Source organism: Macaca thibetana, chromosome 20, assembly GCF_024542745.1.
Source record: "Macaca thibetana thibetana isolate TM-01 chromosome 20, ASM2454274v1, whole genome shotgun sequence".
Classification (NCBI taxonomy): domain Eukaryota; kingdom Metazoa; phylum Chordata; class Mammalia; order Primates; family Cercopithecidae; genus Macaca; species Macaca thibetana.
The window spans coordinates 74,908,667-74,925,270 of record NC_065597.1 but is presented as its reverse complement, the minus strand read 5'-3'; the positions used below and the strand labels follow the sequence as shown (position 1 = coordinate 74,925,270).

General features: G+C 64.8%; 4 protein-coding genes across 7 annotated transcripts in view; 1 reads left to right on the top strand and 3 right to left on the bottom strand.

The window, feature by feature from the left end:
• Positions 1-16,604, bottom strand: part of RPUSD1 (RNA pseudouridine synthase domain containing 1) — a 296,072-nt gene that overhangs the window by 3,665 nt on the left and 275,803 nt on the right. The window lies entirely within an intron of this gene.
• CIAO3 (cytosolic iron-sulfur assembly component 3) overlaps positions 1-16,604 on the bottom strand; it is a 148,777-nt gene that overhangs the window by 59,315 nt on the left and 72,858 nt on the right. The window lies entirely within an intron of this gene.
• CHTF18 (chromosome transmission fidelity factor 18) lies at positions 67-9,170 on the top strand. Of its 2 annotated transcripts, XM_050774669.1 has the most exons (22): positions 67-253; positions 430-624; positions 709-859; positions 1,046-1,214; positions 1,687-1,779; positions 1,857-1,909; positions 2,042-2,183; positions 2,674-2,883; positions 3,364-3,461; positions 3,736-3,859; positions 3,952-4,103; positions 4,229-4,322; positions 4,473-4,571; positions 4,650-4,780; positions 5,538-5,685; positions 6,571-6,795; positions 6,972-7,121; positions 7,232-7,362; positions 7,981-8,125; positions 8,224-8,355; positions 8,796-8,853; positions 8,935-9,170. In XM_050774669.1, exons 1-22 carry the CDS (start codon positions 163-165, stop codon positions 9,069-9,071), a joined length of 2,928 nt encoding a protein of 975 aa, XP_050630626.1. In that variant the 5' UTR covers positions 67-162; the 3' UTR covers positions 9,072-9,170. The 2 variants fall into 2 exon arrangements, with proteins under 2 accessions (XP_050630626.1, XP_050630625.1); XM_050774668.1 differs by having other exon boundaries at positions 430-859.
• GNG13 (G protein subunit gamma 13) overlaps positions 10,067-16,604 on the bottom strand; it is a 45,181-nt gene continuing 38,643 nt past the window's right edge. The window contains exons 1-4 of one of the 3 annotated variants that reach the window (XM_050774775.1): positions 12,422-12,550; positions 10,707-10,838; positions 10,423-10,552; positions 10,088-10,388 (exon numbers count right to left, since the gene is read on the bottom strand). In XM_050774775.1, coding sequence (XP_050630732.1) covers positions 10,447-10,552; positions 10,707-10,804 — 204 coding nt within the window. In that variant the 5' untranslated portion in view covers positions 10,805-10,838; positions 12,422-12,550 and the 3' untranslated portion in view covers positions 10,088-10,388; positions 10,423-10,446. Of the gene's footprint in view, positions 10,553-10,706; positions 10,839-12,124; positions 12,149-12,421; positions 12,551-16,604 lie in introns of those variants that run through there. The other 2 variants (XM_050774773.1, XM_050774774.1) reach the window with 2 other exon arrangements.

The window sequence follows — 16,604 nt, the reverse complement described above, 5'->3', positions numbered from 1 at the left end:
AGCCCCGCCTCCGCCCCGCCGACCAATGGCGAGCGCCGCCGAGCACGCCGGCTGCTGATTGGCGGCGCCCGGCACGCTCGGGGCGGGTGGTACGCGGCGGCGGTGGCGGCGCGGGAGGTTCGGAGCGGGAGGTTTGGAGCGGGACCCGGGCTCGCGGACGGCATGGAGGACTACGAGCAGGAGCTGTACGGCGTGGAGGACGATTTCCACAGCCAGTTCGCGGCCGAGCTGGAGGTGCTGGCCGAGCTGGAAGGTGGGGCGCGGCGCCGGGCTGTCGAGGAGGGATGTCGGGAGGAGGCGAGGCCGCTGCGAAAGCCGGGACAGTGGCGACCTCGGGGAGGGCGTGCCGGGAGCCGAAGAGCCCTTCATGCCGCCGCTGGCGGGATCTGCTGTCTCGGGGCGGCCGCTGACAATCTCCTCTCCCAGCAGGGGCGTCGACTCCGTCGCCCTCCGGGGTCCCCCTGTCCACCGCGGGCCGGCCCCCGCGGACGTTCGAGGAGGCCCTCGCCAGAGGGGACGCGGCCTCCCGCCCCGCCCCAGCCGCATCTCTGGGCAGCAGCCAGGGTCGCGCCGGGAAGAGGCAGGTGGACGCCGACCTGCAGCCGGCTGGGTCTCTTCCCCACGGTAGGTCGGCGGCATTGCCCCAGGGCCTCCGGGGTGGGCGCGAGGCTGAGGAGGCCTCTGGTCCCCTGCATGTGTCTCCCCCAGCCCCCAGGATCAAACGGCCTAGGCTGCAGGTGGTGAAGAGGCTGAACTTCAAGTCGGAGGAGATGGAGGAGCTGCCTCTTCCCGACTCTCCGCCGATGGACATCACCCCGCCGCCGAGCCCTGAGGACCTTGCTGAGCTGTGGGACCACGAGTGTGTGCCTCAGACATGGGTGTCCCATCCCATCTGTCCAGGGGGATGCAGGTGGAGCCCATCCGGTGCCCTGGATGAGGCCTGGGGGGTGGGGAGGGTTCCATGGCTGAGGGTGGCTTTGGACACCCACATCCAAGGGTGATCTGAGGCTTGAGTTTCTGTCACTGATCCCTGGTCTCTCCTCAGAGCCTCAGACGCTGCTGCTGACGTGGGTCTCACACGGGCCTCACCAGCCGCCCGCAATCCCGTCCTGAGGCGGCCCCCCATCTTGGAGGACTACGTCCATGTGACATCCACGGAGGGCATCCGGGCCTATCTGGTGCTGCGTGCTGACCCTGTCGCCACAGGGGTGCAGGTGGGTGGCCGTCCTTCCTGCACGGTGGGTGGGCTGGTGCTGTTCAGGAAAGGGTCCTGGGAGCCCTCACCTGTGCCATTTGCTCACAGCCAATCCCGTGCATACTGCCAGGGGCTTCCTCGGGGGAGGCTGCTTCGTGGGGCGTAGCTTTAGAGGACACAGTCTTCCCACCCCAGGCTGCTGTCCATTCTGTTTGCATGGCCTGGGGGTGGAGAGGGTCTCCTCCTTGCTTCCTTTTCCTGCTTTTGCCTTTTCTCCCTTTCTCCTTAAGCTGCCCACCTTTGTAGCTTTTTCTTTGCAGCTGTCTCATCGGGATGGCTTTTTTTCTTTTGGCCCCCCTGCTCCGTCTCCCACCCCTCACTGGCCAGCTTACTGGGGTTGTCCCACCTGGGTCCGTGAGCACTGATGGGGGCTGGGGTGAACCCTGTGACCTGGGAGGAGCCCATGGGCAATTGTTCTTCCTTCCCCACAGAGCCCTCTGCTCCACGTCCCGTGGCGAGGTGGGGGCCAGCTGGACCTGCTGGGTGTGTCCTTCGCCTCCCTGAAGGAGCAGGTCGACGGCGAGGTTGGGGCTGCGGGTTTGCTGGGGGGTGGTGGCAGGGCCGCCTGAGCCCTCCTGATCCCAGCCTGTTGTTTGCACAGCGGCGGGAGCGGCTGCTTCAGGAGGCCCAGAGGCTCTCAGACACCCTGCGCAGGTGACTCTGCCAGCCCTTCCGTCCTGGGGACTCTCGTTGGCTCTTGCGTGACCTCTTAGCTCATGTTCCGTGGTGTGTGGGCAGGCAGGGTCCCTGCGAGGGTTTTGTGGCTCAGGACATGGTTCTCTCCAGTCTCAGGTCAGGGGAGGAGGAGGCAGCCCAGCCCGTGGGGGCCCCTGAGGAGGAGCCAGCTGACGGCCAAGACACCTCCACTCACTGCCTCTGGGTGGATGAGTTTGCACCCCGGCACTACACGGAGCTGCTCAGTGATGACGTGAGATCTTGTTCTCGCTCAAGTGTGACTGGCTTCCTCTGTTCCCAGGAGGGAAGAACCTGGGCCCAGTGATTTTTGCACAGCTAGTCCACAGGGCTTCGGAGATGGAGTGAGGCTCTGGTTTATCCCTTTGAGTTGTAGGCGGGGAACTGAGCACAGGGCGGCTGTGTGCTACTGGCCCCCTATGACGTGTGAGGCAGGCCAGGCGTCCAGGGTGTCACCTGATCCAAGTCTCAGTTCCTTTACCTACCTTTGCAGCAGTTGACACTGAGGTGCCCCTGGGGAGGGCAGGTGCCTCCCAGATGGGTTGTGGCCAGAGCCGTGGGGACGGAGCCCCTGGTGTGAGCCTCATGGTCACTTACCAGCAGGAAGATGGGAGTGGCCATTCATCCTGCGGCTCAGCGTCCCATGGGGTCATGGGGCTCAAGGTTGCAGGCTGACTGGCCGTGCCTGGAGGCAGTGCCCTCAGGCTATGCCTCCCTTCCCGTAGTTCACCAACCGCTGCCTGCTCAAGTGGCTGAAGTTGTGGGACTTGGTGGTGTTTGGCCACGAGAGGCCTTCCCGGAAGCCCAGGCCCAGTGTTGAGCCAGCCCGGGTCAGCAAGGAGGCCACGGCCCCAGGAAAGTGGAAGAGCCACGAACAGGTGCTGGAGGAGATGCTGGAGGCTGGGCTGGACCCGAGCCAGCGACCGAGGCAGAAGGTGAGCCCTGCCAGCCATGCTGCCAGCAATAAGCCTGAGGCTTTGCACTTGGCGGCCAGCACCTTGGCAGCCTGTTGAGTTTCTCCAGGAGCCGTGGGTGTGATGACACGTGGGTCTTGGCGTGAAGTGCCATTAACATGAGTTAGAACTGGGTATGTTCCGGTAACAACTTGCGGGAAGTCAGTGTCCCTGAAGGGCTTTATAGTTGGCCAAGATGGTCTGGGTGGAAGGTGGGTGGTTTCTGGGGGCTGTCACTTGGGGACCAGCTGTGTTTTGTCTGCATGAACCTTGTTTTGTGCAGGGTTTTTTTCTGTTGCCACCTTGGTGCATGAACGTGCTGAATTTTGTTCTTATTTGATGGCCGGAGTGGGGCGGGGGGAGCACCCAGCCTATGGGGCACACATGGCAGTCCCTGGTTGCTGGGCCAGGAGCATCCTGTAGGTGCGGTGCACGCCACGCCTCCATCTACCTGGGCTGCAGGTGGCACTGCTGTGTGGGCCTCCGGGGCTGGGGAAGACCACCCTGGCACACGTGATTGCACGTCACGCGGGGTACTCTGTGGTGGAGATGAACGCCAGGTGAGTGACGTGAGGCCTGTCTCTGGCTCTTCTTCTGTCCTGATGTGTTTGAGTTTTGGCCGTGGACCTGAAACTGGGTGTGGATGTTCCCATCTCGAGGGTGGTGGGGGCCTGGGTGTGTGGGCCAGGGAAATGTGGCCTTCCTTGGGGTTCACGGGATCGGCACGGCTGTGTCGTGTGGCGGCTTCTACGCAAGTGCAGCAGCCCCGGCCTCAGGAGGCTGCCCGGCCAGGGATGCCCGCCGTCCTGACGACCTCTGACCTCCCCGTTCCAGTGACGACCGTAGTCCGGAGGCCTTCCGCACGCGCATCGAGGCGGCCACCCAGATGGAGTCGGTGCTGGGTGCTGGTGGGAAGCCCAACTGCCTGGTCATCGATGAGATCGACGGGGCCCCCGTGGTGGGCTCCTTGATGCCTGGGTGGGTGGGTGGGCAGGCAGGTAGGTGGGTAGCAGGGCCTGGACTCACTGTGTCTTCTGCACCTCCCCCAAGGCCGCCATCAACGTCCTCCTGAGCATCCTGAACCGCAAGGGGCCACAGGAGGCGGAGCCACAGGGCCCGGCTGTGCCTTCAGGTGGCGGCCGACGGCGCCGGGCAGAGGGGGCGCTCCTCATGAGGCCCATTATTTGCATTTGCAACGACCAGTGAGTGCACGGGTGGGCACCACAGTCAGGAGAGGCCCCGGCGCCTGGAGGTAGGGACCCGGCCTGTCCCTGTGTCCTGGGCTGAGGTGCCGACTCCAGGGTCCTGCCCTGCTGCCTCTCCTCAGGTTCGCACCGTCCCTGCGGCAGCTGAAACAGCAGGCGCTCCTGCTGCACTTCCCACCGACTCTGCCCTCGAGGCTGGTGCAGCGACTCCAGGAGGTCGGTGGAGCCCAGGGAGCAGTGTGGCTCAGGGCAGGGTTGGGGGTGTGACCTCGTTCTGGCCATTTCCCTGCCCCTCCCCATGGAGCCCTGGTAACCCCCGGCAGGATGGGGCATACCATCGGGCCCTCCAGCAGCCCTCCCCCCCAGGTCTCCCTGCGGCAGGGCATGAGGACTGACCCGGGGGTGCTGGCGGCCCTCTGTGAGAAAACTGACAATGACATCCGGGCCTGCATCAACACCCTGCAGGTGGGGGCCGGCAGGCATCAGGTGGGGTGGGGTGGGGTCAGGAGTCAGCCGCCTTTCATGCCCCCGCCCTGTGTCCAGTTCCTGTACAGTCGGGGCCAGCGGGAGCTGAGCGTGCGAGACGTGCAGGCCACACGCGTGGGCCTCAAGGACCAGCGCAGAGGGCTCTTCTCGGTGTGGCAGGAGGTCTTCCAGCTGCCTCGAGCCCAGAGGTAGGCGGCGGCCACAGCCTTGGCCTGGACGCCCACGGTGCCCAGACCCCAGGACGCTGGCCCTGCGTGCAGGCCAGCACGATCCTTGAGGTGGGAACTCATTGTCCTGAGCCCGTGGCTGCCTGGTCCGGCCTCCAGGGCCCTCCTCAGCCTTTTCCTGGCTTTTTCTCGCCACTGCAGCCTTGGTGGGTCAGCCAGGGAAACCTCCAGGGCCCCCTGTGGGAAGGACACCCCTGATGTGGTGGGGCCTCCAGGGTGTCCCTGTCCAGGGCGCCCTTTGACCTAGGCCCTGCCCCAGCTGCACCCACATTTTTGCCACGTTTGGCCTGGGCTGTGGTCTCTGAGCTCCTGCCTCTCCATACCACGAGGCCTCCTGCAGGCAGGAGCAGCCAGCGTGTCTCCGTCCTGACCTGGCATGGGACCCCAGGGGATGCTGGCCTGGTCGTGCCGCAGGACATGGGAGACGCCGGCCTGGGCCTGTGAGATGTGCTGCTCCTGGCCTGGACCCTGGGGGGTGACTTTCCCTGGGGTTCCCTAGCCCCAGAGGGTCAGGGCAGGGCTCCTCCCAGAGTGGGGCTCCTCCTCGGCTCGAGGGAGTTTTTCAGGGAGTTCAGATCGGGCATGTCTTTGGCTGTCTTTCTGCTGAGAAGAACGAAGTGGGTGGCGGCTCTGATGGGGCCTTTGAGTTTTCCTGGGAGACAGTGCGGCTACCTCTGCTCTTACACGGGCCCATCCAGCTTCAGCATCCCATCTGCAGGCGCCGTGTGGGCCAGGACCCCGCCCTGCCTGCTGACACGCTCCTGCTGGGTGACGGGGATGCGGGCTCCCTGACCTCCGCCTCGCAGCGATTCTACCGTGTCCTGCATGCTGCCGCCTCCGCGGGCGAGCACGAGAAGGTGGTCCAGGTACCTGTCCTCCCCCAAAATCCCTGCCCGGGGGCTGCTTGTTCAGGACCTGGGCTGTGCCCCTGCCCCTGCCGACCCTCCCGTGTGGACGGGGAGGTGCTTTGTGGGTGCTGAGAGAGCCAGGTTCGGGAGATGGGGTGCCAGGAGGCCTCTGAGGTGGGGAGCAGGAGCTAGGAGGGTGGGAGGGGCTGCAGGGCACGGGCTGGCAGGCAGGGCGGGAGGGGTGGCCATCCGACGGGGGAGGTTGCTCTGGTGGCTGCTTGGGACTCAGCGGGTTGGGGTGGAGCCTCTGCCCGATGGCGTGGCCTGGGGCTGTGAGGGGCTGGATTCTGGACTTAGGGTGCACGTTGGGTGGAGAGCAAGGCGGTGAGGGCTTCTTGCCACCCTGCCCCCGGGAGTCCTTGCCTAAGCTGCAGACTGACTCTAAGCAGCTTTGGATTAACAGCTGGGGATCCAGAGTCAATCCCCAAATCCCAAAACTCGCGATGTGGAGGGGCAGCGTGGATAGAGTCCCCCGAGGAACGGGGTAGAGACACTGGTGGGCGGAGCTTCCTCAGACAGTCTAAGGAGGGGCTGAGTGAGGCTGGACCTCTTTGGTTCCTGGAGGCCTCCTGGTGGGCAGTTCACCCCCTTGTCTCAGTCTCTGTCAAGCTGGAGTGAGGATGCTCAGGGTGGACCCTCCAACCCCCAGACCCCATGACCCCTTGCTGGTGTGTGCTGCTGCCCGACGCCCAGTCTTGTGGGGACCCTTGTGGGGCAGGCGGCATGCCGGGCCGGAGGTGGAGGGTCCGCGGGCCGGAGGTGGAGGGTTTGTGGTGGTGCACTTTTCCTGGGATGGGCAGGGGCGTGAGGGGCAGGAGCTCAGGGGTTGCTGGCTGCCTGCAGGGCCTGTTTGACAACTTCCTGCGCCTGCGGCTTCGAGACTCCAGCCTGGGCGCCGTGTGTGCGGCCCTCGACTGGCTGGCCTTCGACGACCTGCTGACGGGGGCTGCTCACCACAGCCAGAGCTTCCAGCTGCTGCGCTACCCACCCTTCCTGCCCGTGGCCTTCCACGTGCTATTTGCTTCCAGCCACACACCCAGGATCACCTTCCCCAGCAGCCAGCAGGAGGTGTGCTCGCCTCTGCGCCACTGCTGCCCACCCCCGTGCTGCCCGTGTGGCTGCCCCTGGCCCCACCCACCCTTCCCGCACCCACCGTTCCCCCACCCACCGTTCCCCCACCCACCGTTCCCCTACTTGGCCTGGGAGGCCCCGGTGACCAGGCCTTGGTTCGCCCCCTGCCCCAGGCCCAGAACCGGATGAGCCAGATGAGGAACTTGATCCAGACGCTGGTGTCCGGCATCGCACCAGCCGCGCGCAGCCGGGCCACGCCCCAGGCCTTGCTCCTGGACGCCCTCTGCCTGCTCCTGGACATTCTTGCGCCCAAGCTCCGCCCCGTGAGTGCTGTCCCCAGGGTGGGGGACTCCCCGCCTGCTGTCCTCCCGTCCCATGTGAGCACACAGCTGTACAGCCTGCTCAGCCCCCGCCTGCTGCCCCCGGCCCCCAGGTGAGCACACAGCTGTACAGCACCCGTGAGAAGCAACAGCTGGCCAGCCTGGTGGGCACGATGCTCGCTTATAGCCTGACCTACCGCCAGGAGCGCACGCCCGACGGGCAGTATATCTACAGGCTGGAGCCGTGAGTCCCCCAGTGCCTGGGGCGGGGGCCTGGAGGTGCTCCAGGTGCCAGGGCCCGCATAGGGCTGGGAGTCTGAAAGCCCAGTCGTGGTGTCTGGGGTGTCGGGCCCCAGTGTATCCTTCACTACGATGTGACCGTGAAGGGGGGTCACCCCCAGTCACCTGAGATTGGCCTTGGGACCTGAGTTTTGCTGCAGAGCTGCTCCCAACCTTAGTGCCCCCACATGGAGCTGGAGCTGGGGGGCCCCGAGAGGGACTGCGCTTTCCAAGGCTGTTTCCCGCTGTGGGATGGCCACGGGGGTGGCGGGTGTGAGGCACGGGGCAGTAGCCCCAGGGTCCTGCTGCCCCAGCAACAGCACCAATGTGCAGGACACTAAGTCGCTGTCGTGGCAGCCCTCGGCAGGTTTCATCATCCCACGTGTACTTGCAGTTGGGGAAACTGAGGCTCGGGGCAGTTAAACTCGGCTGCTGTGGGGTTGGGGTGCGGCGGCACCAGGACTCACCCTACATTCTCGCTCTGGCGTTGTGACTTTTGGGGTTTGCGGTTGGAGCGCCTGGCGGGTCTCTGGTCCTGGGCCTGGCCCCACTGACCTGCCCTGGTGCCCCCGGCGCCGAGCAGGAACGTGGAGGAACTCTGCCGCTTCCCCGAGCTGCCTGCCCGCAAGCCCCTGACCTACCAGGCCAAGCAGCTCATCGCCCGCGAGATTGAGGTGGAGAAGATGCGGCGGGCGGAGGCTTTGGCCCAGGCAGAGAACAGCCCCCAGGTGAGCCCACCCAGGCTCTGGAGCAGGCTGGGGCCTGGGCATGGACCATCCCCACTATAGCTCTGTGTGACCAGACCTCACAGTCCTGCTCCCTGCAGGTGGACGGGAGCTCCCCAGGGCTCGAGGGTCTGCTGGGGGGCAGTGGGGAGAAAGGGGTGTGCCGACCTGCCCCACGCAACCACGAGCAGCGGCTGGAGCACATCATGAGGCGAGCGGTCCGGGAGGAACAGGTGTGGAATGGGCAGCCACGGGGGCGGGACCAGGGTGCCTTTGGGGGTGGGGCTGGGGCAGTCATGAGGCAGGGCCAAGTATCTTCAGGGGCAGGGCCAGGGTGTCTTTGGGGTTGGGGCTGAGCCATAGGAGTCGTCTGGCTGAGGGTGGGGCTCTGAAGGACCAGCTCCCTACACTCAGCATGACCAGGGTTCTACTTGGGCCTCAGTTTCCCGTCTGGGCAGAAGAGTGGCTATATTGGCTCTTCTTGGTTGGCACCTGGTGGGGAGCAGATGGCAGTGAGGGGTGAGGGGCAGCTGGCCTGGGCCAGGTTTGGAAAAGGTGGCTCAGAGGGGCTCTGGCCCCTCCTCCCTGGAGAGGCTCTTGGTCCTCCTGTCTTGGGCAGGGGCTGGACGGGGCGTCTGTCCTACAGGGCTGACTAGTCCCTCCTCCCCATCAGCCTGAGAGGGACTTCTTTGGACGTGTGGTTGTCAGGAGCACAGCAGCCCCGAGTGCAGGTGTGTGTGGGGCGTGTTGTGGGGTTGTGGGGGGCCTGGGGTGCTGGGGTCCAGCTGAGGAGCAACCCTGTGGCCCCGCAGGGGACACGGCCCCGGAGCAGGACTCAGTGGAGCGGCGCATGGGCACGGCGGTGGGCAGGAGCGAGGTCTGGTTCCGCTTCAACGAGGGTGTCTCCAATGCTGTGCGGCGCAGCCTGTACATCAGGGACTTGCTCTAGGTCTCTCTGACCCGCGGACACGCCCCCGCATTGCTTCCCCGAGAGTGTGCAGAGGGACGGAAACCTGATGTCTTTATAAAGTCACGCCTTTACAGACTGCAGTCACGCGCGAGTGGAGTGGGGCTCACAGGATGGTGCGAGTGGGGCCAGGAGAGGGGCTCACAGGATAGAGTGAGTGGGGCTGGGTGCCGTCTCACAGGATGGAGTGAGTAGGGCCACGTGTGGGGCTCAGAGTATGGAGTGAGTGGGGCCGGGAGTGGGGCTAACAGGATAGAGTGAGTGGGGCCAGGCGTGGTCTCACAGGATGGCGTGAGTGGGGCCGGGAGTGGGACTCACAGGATGGTGGGAGTGGGGCCGGGAGTGGGGCTCACAGGATAGAGTGAGTGGGGCCGGGAGTGGGGCTCACAGGATAGAGTGAGTGGGGCCGGGAGTGGGGCTCACAGGATGGAGTGAGTGGGGCGGGAGTGGGGCTCACAGGACGGAGTGAGTGGGGCCGGGAGTGGGGCTCACAGGACGGAGTGAGTGGGGCCGGGAGAGGGGCTCACAGGATGGAGTGAGTGGGGCCGGGAGTGGGGCTCACAGGATAGTGAGTGGGGCCGGGAGTGGGGCTCATAGGATAGAGTGAGTGGGGCCGGGCGTGGTCTCACAGGATAGAGTGAGTGGGGCCGGGCGTGGTCTCACAGGATGGAGTGAGTGGGACTGGGAGAGGGGCTCACAGGATGGAGTGAGTGGGGCCGGGAGTGGGGCTCACAGGATAGAGTGAGTGGGGCCGGGAGTGGGGCTCACAGGATGGAGTGAGTGGGGCCGGGAGTGGGGCTCACAGGATAGAGTGAGTGGGGCCGGGAGTGGGGCTCACAGGATGGAGTGAGTGGGGCCGGGAGAGGGGCTCACAGGATGGAGTGAGTGGGACTGGGAGTGGGGCTCACAGGATGGAGTGAGTGGGGCCGGGAGAGGGGCTCACAGGATGGAGTGAGTGGGGCCTGGGGAGAGGGCTCACAGGATGGAGTGAGTGGGACTGGGAGTGGGGCTCACAGGATGGAGTGAGTGGGGCCGGGAGAGGGGCTCACAGGATGGAGTGAGTGGGGCCGGGAGAGGGGCTCACAGGATAGAGTGAGTGGGGCCGGGTGTGGTCTCACAGGATGGAGTGAGTGGGACTGGGAGAGGGGCTCACAGGATGGTACGAGTGGGACTGGGAGAGGGGCTCACAGGATGGTACGAGTGGGACTGGGGGAGGGGCTCATAGGATAGAGTGAGTGGGGCCGGGCGTGGTCTCACAGGACGGCGTGAGTGGGGCCGGGAGAGGGGCTCACAGGACGGTGTGAGTGGGGCCGGGCGTGGGCTCACAGGACGGCGTGAGTGGGGCCGGGTGCGGGGCTCACAGGATGGTGCATTTGCCCTTTTCCACCCATGGGTTGTTCTTCATCAGGTCGGGGTTCAGGAAGGGGTCTTTGGGGATCCCATCCTCGATCCACTTCAGCAGCCTGCGGGTGGGTGGGTCGTGGGTGAGTGGTGGCACCTGGCCCCCGAGGGCCTCCTGCTGCACCTGCCGTCGGCGGTGGTGGTCATGGCTATGAAAATGAGCGGCCAGCACAGCGCAGACAAATGAGAGGCAAATCAGGCGGGTGGGGCACTCACTCAGGGATGGTCTTGGATGCCATCTCCCGCTGGAAGGCCAGCTGGTACTTGAGGCTCTCCACCTCTTTCTTCATCTGCGGCACGTCCCACTCCTCCATGGCGTCGGGGGCTTCCGAAGCAGCCAGCGTGGGGCTGGAGGGCACAGGAGGAAGCCACAGGGCCGAGGCTGCCAGCCTGTAGTCCCCATCCCCACTGCTCCCTCCCGGCAGGCCTGAGCTGAGCCCCCCAGGATGAAGGGGCGAGAGTCCCCATCACTGCCTGGGCCAGTACCCTGGGCCCTGTTTTCTCCACTCGTGTCTTTCCCAGGTCCACATGCGTTGCTAGGGTTTAGGGCACAGGGCAAGTTCCCATGAGGCCCCAGCTCCCGCCTCCCCCAGTGGGACTAATTAACTGCAAGACATTCTTAGCTACTTCCCCACATCCCCCCAACACCTTAAGAAGGTCCCTTGCAGACAGCAGAATGGGTGCTCAGCACGGCAGGCCCCCAGCTCCCACCCTCCCACTGAGGCCAATGCAGGCCGACTCAGACCACGTTGTGAGGCGTGGGGTGAGGTCCTCAGGAGGTGGCCCCTGCCCCGCCCCACGGCATGCCCCTCTGCTTTGCATGGGCAGAGCGCAGTCCAGAGCCAGGACTCCTGGACGGGAACATTTTGCTGCAGTTTGCATCTCCGGCAGGTGGGGTGTGTGCTCAGGATCTTGGGGGCTCAGGCTACACGACCTGAGTGTAGGACACGGGCTGTTGGTGGCCCCTGGGTCCCCAGTGTGTCTGGCAACCACACACACATCACCGGCATGCTTTCTGCTTGTGGCCAGCCTGGGAATGCCACAGGTTGACACCTCAGAACTGCCACAAGTTCGAGGCAAGTAGGGGTGGGATGCCCCCTGCCTCTCCCCCTGCCCACTCCAGGGGCCCAGGGAGTCCCTTACTCTGTCCCAACCCTGGCCCCAATCCCCAAGGTTGGGAGACAGGGCTGAACCTTGGGAGGTTGGGTTGGGGGTTGGCGTCGAGTTTGGAGGAGGCTGCCTCTGGCTGTGAAGGGGGCTCCTGGCCCAACAGTCTCCCTATCCCTTTGGTCTCGCAGCTGCTCCCCAGCGAGGGAGGGGCCCAGGGCTTGGGGCTGGTGGGATCCCGGTTGGTGAAGTGGGCAGACTCCCAGCAGCCGGCAGACCCGGGATGGGAGCTCGGGGAACAAGTGGGGGCGAGTTTCTGGGGGAATGATCAGGGTCGTGCAGAGGGAGGATTCCCTCCTGGAGATCCTCGAGTTCCAGCACCCAACCTGCCCCCTTCCCCAGTGCGGGTCTTTCCTCGGAGACCCTACACTCAGCCATGTGGGCGCGGGACCAGCTGCGTGCAGGTCCTCCCAGGCCTGGGGTGTTGGTGCCCCGCCCACAGCCTGGTCCTCACCGCCCAGCCCTACCTTCGCGCAGCTGCCGCCGAGCCCAGCCACCTGCCCCACGCACCCTGTGGACGCCCCCAGCCGCAGGACTCGGTGGGCACTGCAGGCGGCGCACGGCGCTCAGATGGACACAGCTCCCCCGCACCGCGTGAGCCGCCTCCCTGCCTGCAGCACCGGCTCGGGTTGGGTCTCGCTGTCCGTGGGGCAGCCGCCCTCGCCCCGGGAGTTAGGTGAGCCCAGGGGACTGACCTGGGCCAGCCGAGAGCCGCGGAGCCTCAAGGCCCTCCCCAGCCCCAGGGGCCTGTTTGTCGGACCTACCTTGAAAGGTGACAGTGGAGGGACAATGATGACAAAAGCCAGGCGACCGCGAGTGACAGCGAGGGCCAAGTGATGTGCCGGGAGTCCGCCAGGCAGAGCCCTGGCTGCGCCCCGCCCCTCCCACCACCTGGGCCCTGGCGCCACCCCCACCCCCTCCTCAGGGCTGGGCTGACCCCAGAGACAGCCTGTGCTGCCCAGGGCTCGCCCAGCGGGTGGACACGCAGCCAGGGGCCAGAGTGGGGCTGGTCCAGTTTCCCTGAGGGACCAGCTTGGGCCTGGTGGAGAGGTCTCCTTCCACTTGAGGGGATGGATTCCTCAGCTTCATACCAGGGGCCTTCCCCCTCCAGTGCCCTGGGCCAGTCCGGAGGAGTGGGGATGGGACTAGGACCCTTTACCCTCTGGGGCCTCTGCAGCCTGCAGGGATCAGGTGACCCTCAGCTGTGCCCCTGACAGGCGTCCTGTGTGGGCCATGTGGCTCACCCTGGGATGTGAGCCTTTTCCTGCTAGGCGCCCCGGGTCTCCGTGGAGCTCCCTGCTCCGCCCGATCCCCCCTTCCCAGACCGGCGGCCAGCTCCGGAGGGCAGGAGGGTGCCGTGCTCTTCAGTCTGATCTGAGCTGAGAGTGGCGGCCTGAGGCGTCTCCAACACCAGCCCACTGTGGGTGCTGTGGGGCGCGCTGCCTCGGGAGAGGTGCATCCAGCTGCAGCACTTGGCAGGGATTGTGTGGCCTCGAGGCTCTGGGGAGGGGGCTTCCCTTTGCGGTTCCGCATCTGTCAGCCTGCAGAGCTGAGACTGGCCCCTTTTCCTCTGACACATTTCTCTGTGTCTTGGGTGCACCCCTTGGGCTCCTGTGGGAGCTGCGCCGTGTACCAGCAGGTGACGCACACACCAGGTTGCATCCTAGGTGGGGGCCCCCAGGCAGCAACAGCAGTCTCTGGGGGCACAGGGCCAAGCTCCCCAAACTCAGTCCTTGCAGAGGCTGGGCCACCCCCGGGGAAGCCTGGGCCAGGGCCAGGGGCCTGTGAGCAGGTCCTGCCTTCCCCAGTGTCACAAGGAACTGCCCAGCCTGCCTGGGGTGGCCCAGAGCCCTGCAGGGGTGGTTGGGGAGAGGTGGGCCTGTCCCTCGCGGGCGCCCAGGCCCCTGAAACCACTCAGCAGGCCTCCTCGCTGCTGTGACTGTGAATCGGGGCCACCTGCACCTCCCGCCCTGATGGGGGTTGGCGGGATCAGAGGCGCCTCCGGAACTGGGGCACATTAGGGAAGGGATTATTTTTATTACGGATTTGGGGGTGGGGTGGGGCAGCTTAAAGCCCAGGGCACCAGGCCTCCTCCTCAGGGCAGATGGCTGCTCCTCTTGGCACGGTGGGGGCTAGACGAGTTCCCCCTGGCCCTGGTGCCTGCCCTGCCTGTGCCCTTGGGTGCTGTGACTCCGGATGCACCTTAGTATCTGGGCTGCTGGGGGCTGTCCCTATGGCTGGGGGCACCACTCCACCTGGCGTCAGAGGGTGGCATGACTGTTGGGGGAAGGGCGTGTGCTGCCCCAGGGTGCAGGCAAGGTGGGGGACCCCAGGACATGTCCCTGCATTCACTGGGACAGCAGGTGCCTTGGAGCCACGGCCAGGGTGGGGACACCCTGAGCTCTGAGTTGTGAGAGCTGGGGCTTCTGTGGCCGCTCTCAGGACCCCAAACGGCCTTTGCATCTGCTCATCTGGAAGGACCTAGGGGGTCTCCTAATGGGGTCGCCAAGGCTCCAGGTTCTGGCTTTTGGGCAATTCACTGGACCCAGTAAAGGTCACCGAGGGTGCCTGAGTTATGTCCAGCACTGCCAGTGCCCCCAGCAAATCAGGACACGGGTTGGAGTGCGGTGTGGGCCACCAGGACAGCCGACACAGGCCGTGGCACCACGTCCTGGAGTGAGCACCGCCTTGTGGTCCAGGCACATCCTGCCGGTCCTCAGCGTCTCAGGGGAGAAGCGGCTGTGTGTACCTGCACGGTGGACCTGGCCCGCCTACCTGCCCAAGGTTGAGGGCAGGAGGAGGTTGAGGGAAGTGGGGGCAGGGCCAGGGTGAGCCGAGGGCCTTGGGTCTGCTCCAGGCCCATGTCCCAGGCGTGTGGTAGGTCCTGTCTCTCACCCCACTTCTGTGGTGGTTCAGGTCTCTGGGGGTGGGGGGCACCAGTCATCCCCCCCGTGTCGTGTGGACCCCCAGAATCCGAAGCAGGTCCTGTGCTGACCTGGGCGGGTGCAGTAACCTCCACTCCCGTGTGAGGGGCTGTGAGACGCCATCCTCAGTAAGACGGGGGTCTCGAAGACTGACTTCTACTTTCCTACCAATTTTTCCTACCAAAGTTGGACACCCCCAAACACATCCAGGCCCCGACCCCTCGAGCTGGAGTCAGCCTCGGGGTCTAGAACCTCCCTCCCCCGGCCCCACAGCTGGACCTGGCTTCAGTGATTCTTGCTGGGAAGAACGGCAGCCATTTCCCCACCTGAGTGACTGCAGCCTCCCGGGAGGCCAGGGGCTCCGTTCTGAAATTAGGCCACTAATTGGGCCGCTGGGTGAGACACGCAGGGCTCTTTCCGCTGGCCTAGAAATGGCTGTCCCTGGCCCGAGGGGCTCCTGCCCCGCCAGACATGGGGCTGTGCAGCTGGGTCTGAGACCCCATCTACAGCCAGCCGAGACCGCGGGGGAAGCACGTGAGGCCGGGGGCGTTCACACTGACCTTAGGGCTTGGTCCCACATTGGCACAGGGGTCTCTGACCCCCTCCTAGCGGGAAGCTGCGGCCGCAAGGTCTCCCGGGACTGGCCTCTGCCTGTGGCCTCAACTCCGAGTGGGTGAGGGAGACAGCCCCCAACACCAGTCAACTCCCCAGGGAACAGAGGAACAAAGTGCTGAGCTGGGGACCCAGGGCTAGCCCCGTCCTCCACCAGCCTGTACCCTAGGCTCTGCAGAGGGCTCTGGCTGTCCTAGCGGGACCCTGTGGTCTGCCGGCCCCAGGCAGCCTGTGCAATGGGTGAATGTGTGTGTGGACACGCTGACTTCGCTCAGTCCCTGCAAACAAAACCGCAAACGTGGGGCCCAGGAAAATAAGGAAGCGCCTCTGAACCAAAGGAAGCTCACGGCAATGACTTATGTCCTCTGTGAAAGTTTTAAAGTGATTTTCAAAAACAATTTAAGCTCTTAAACACAAGCACAGAAAACTTCAAGGGAATCCCAGGTGCATGGTTGTCATCCACACCTGACCTCCATTGTGTAGTCAGGGGCCTGCTAGGGGCCAGGCCGTAGCCACACTTGCACTGCGGCCTCGGGGTAGCGTGCCTGCCGCAGCTCAGTTTACTCAGAACAGCTGCAGGTCGGTGCGTGGTTACAATTTGCAATTGCCGGAGGATTCCTGCTTAGGAGACGCCGTCTCCTGAAAACCCAGGTATCTCTTTGCTAACCAGAAGTTTGGCCCGAGGCAGGAGGCCCTGGGAGCACAGAAGCAGGCTGAGCAGTGGATCCCCACGGCCTCGGACGCCCTAGCTCCTGGCCTGAGGACTGGAGGTCAGTGTCCCCGGAAACAATGCCAGCTGGGCTCCTGGGGATGGGGTGCTGCCCCCACTCCGAGCTTGAATGTGTTTAAGGGGAACTGATGGGCAAAATAACAGCCTGCTGGGCTCAGAGGCCCCCACCGCCGGCTACACCAAATTACTCTCTTTCAAGGGCGCCAGCTCAAAGACGTTGCAGATATTCCAAAATAGACACACATTTGCTCAGCTGAGGGTGGTGGGAGGCCTTGAGGCGAGACCTTTCCAAGGTCTATGGGGGAAGAGGAGGAAGAGAGAGTCGCGCCTTCTGCCCCAGGCCACCTCCGGTATCGTGGTCCCTGGGGCAGCTTTCCTAGGAGCCCGTAATCCGCAGGGTGGTGGCCAGAGTCGTGTAGCAGGCTGACAGGGCCTCTGGCTTTGGGAGAGTCCCCACCCACACCGACAGACACTTGCTTTGGGATGACTAGACTGGGTGCAGTGGCTCACACCTGTCGTCCCAGCACTTTGGGAGGCTGAGGCTGGAGGATCCCTTGAGCCTGGAAGGTGGAGGCTGTAGTGAGCTATGATCACGCCACAGCGCACAACAGGGAGACCTTGTCTCAAAAAAAAAAAAAAAAAAAAAAAAAAATGACAGAGGTCCAGTGATTTTGCCCAAGG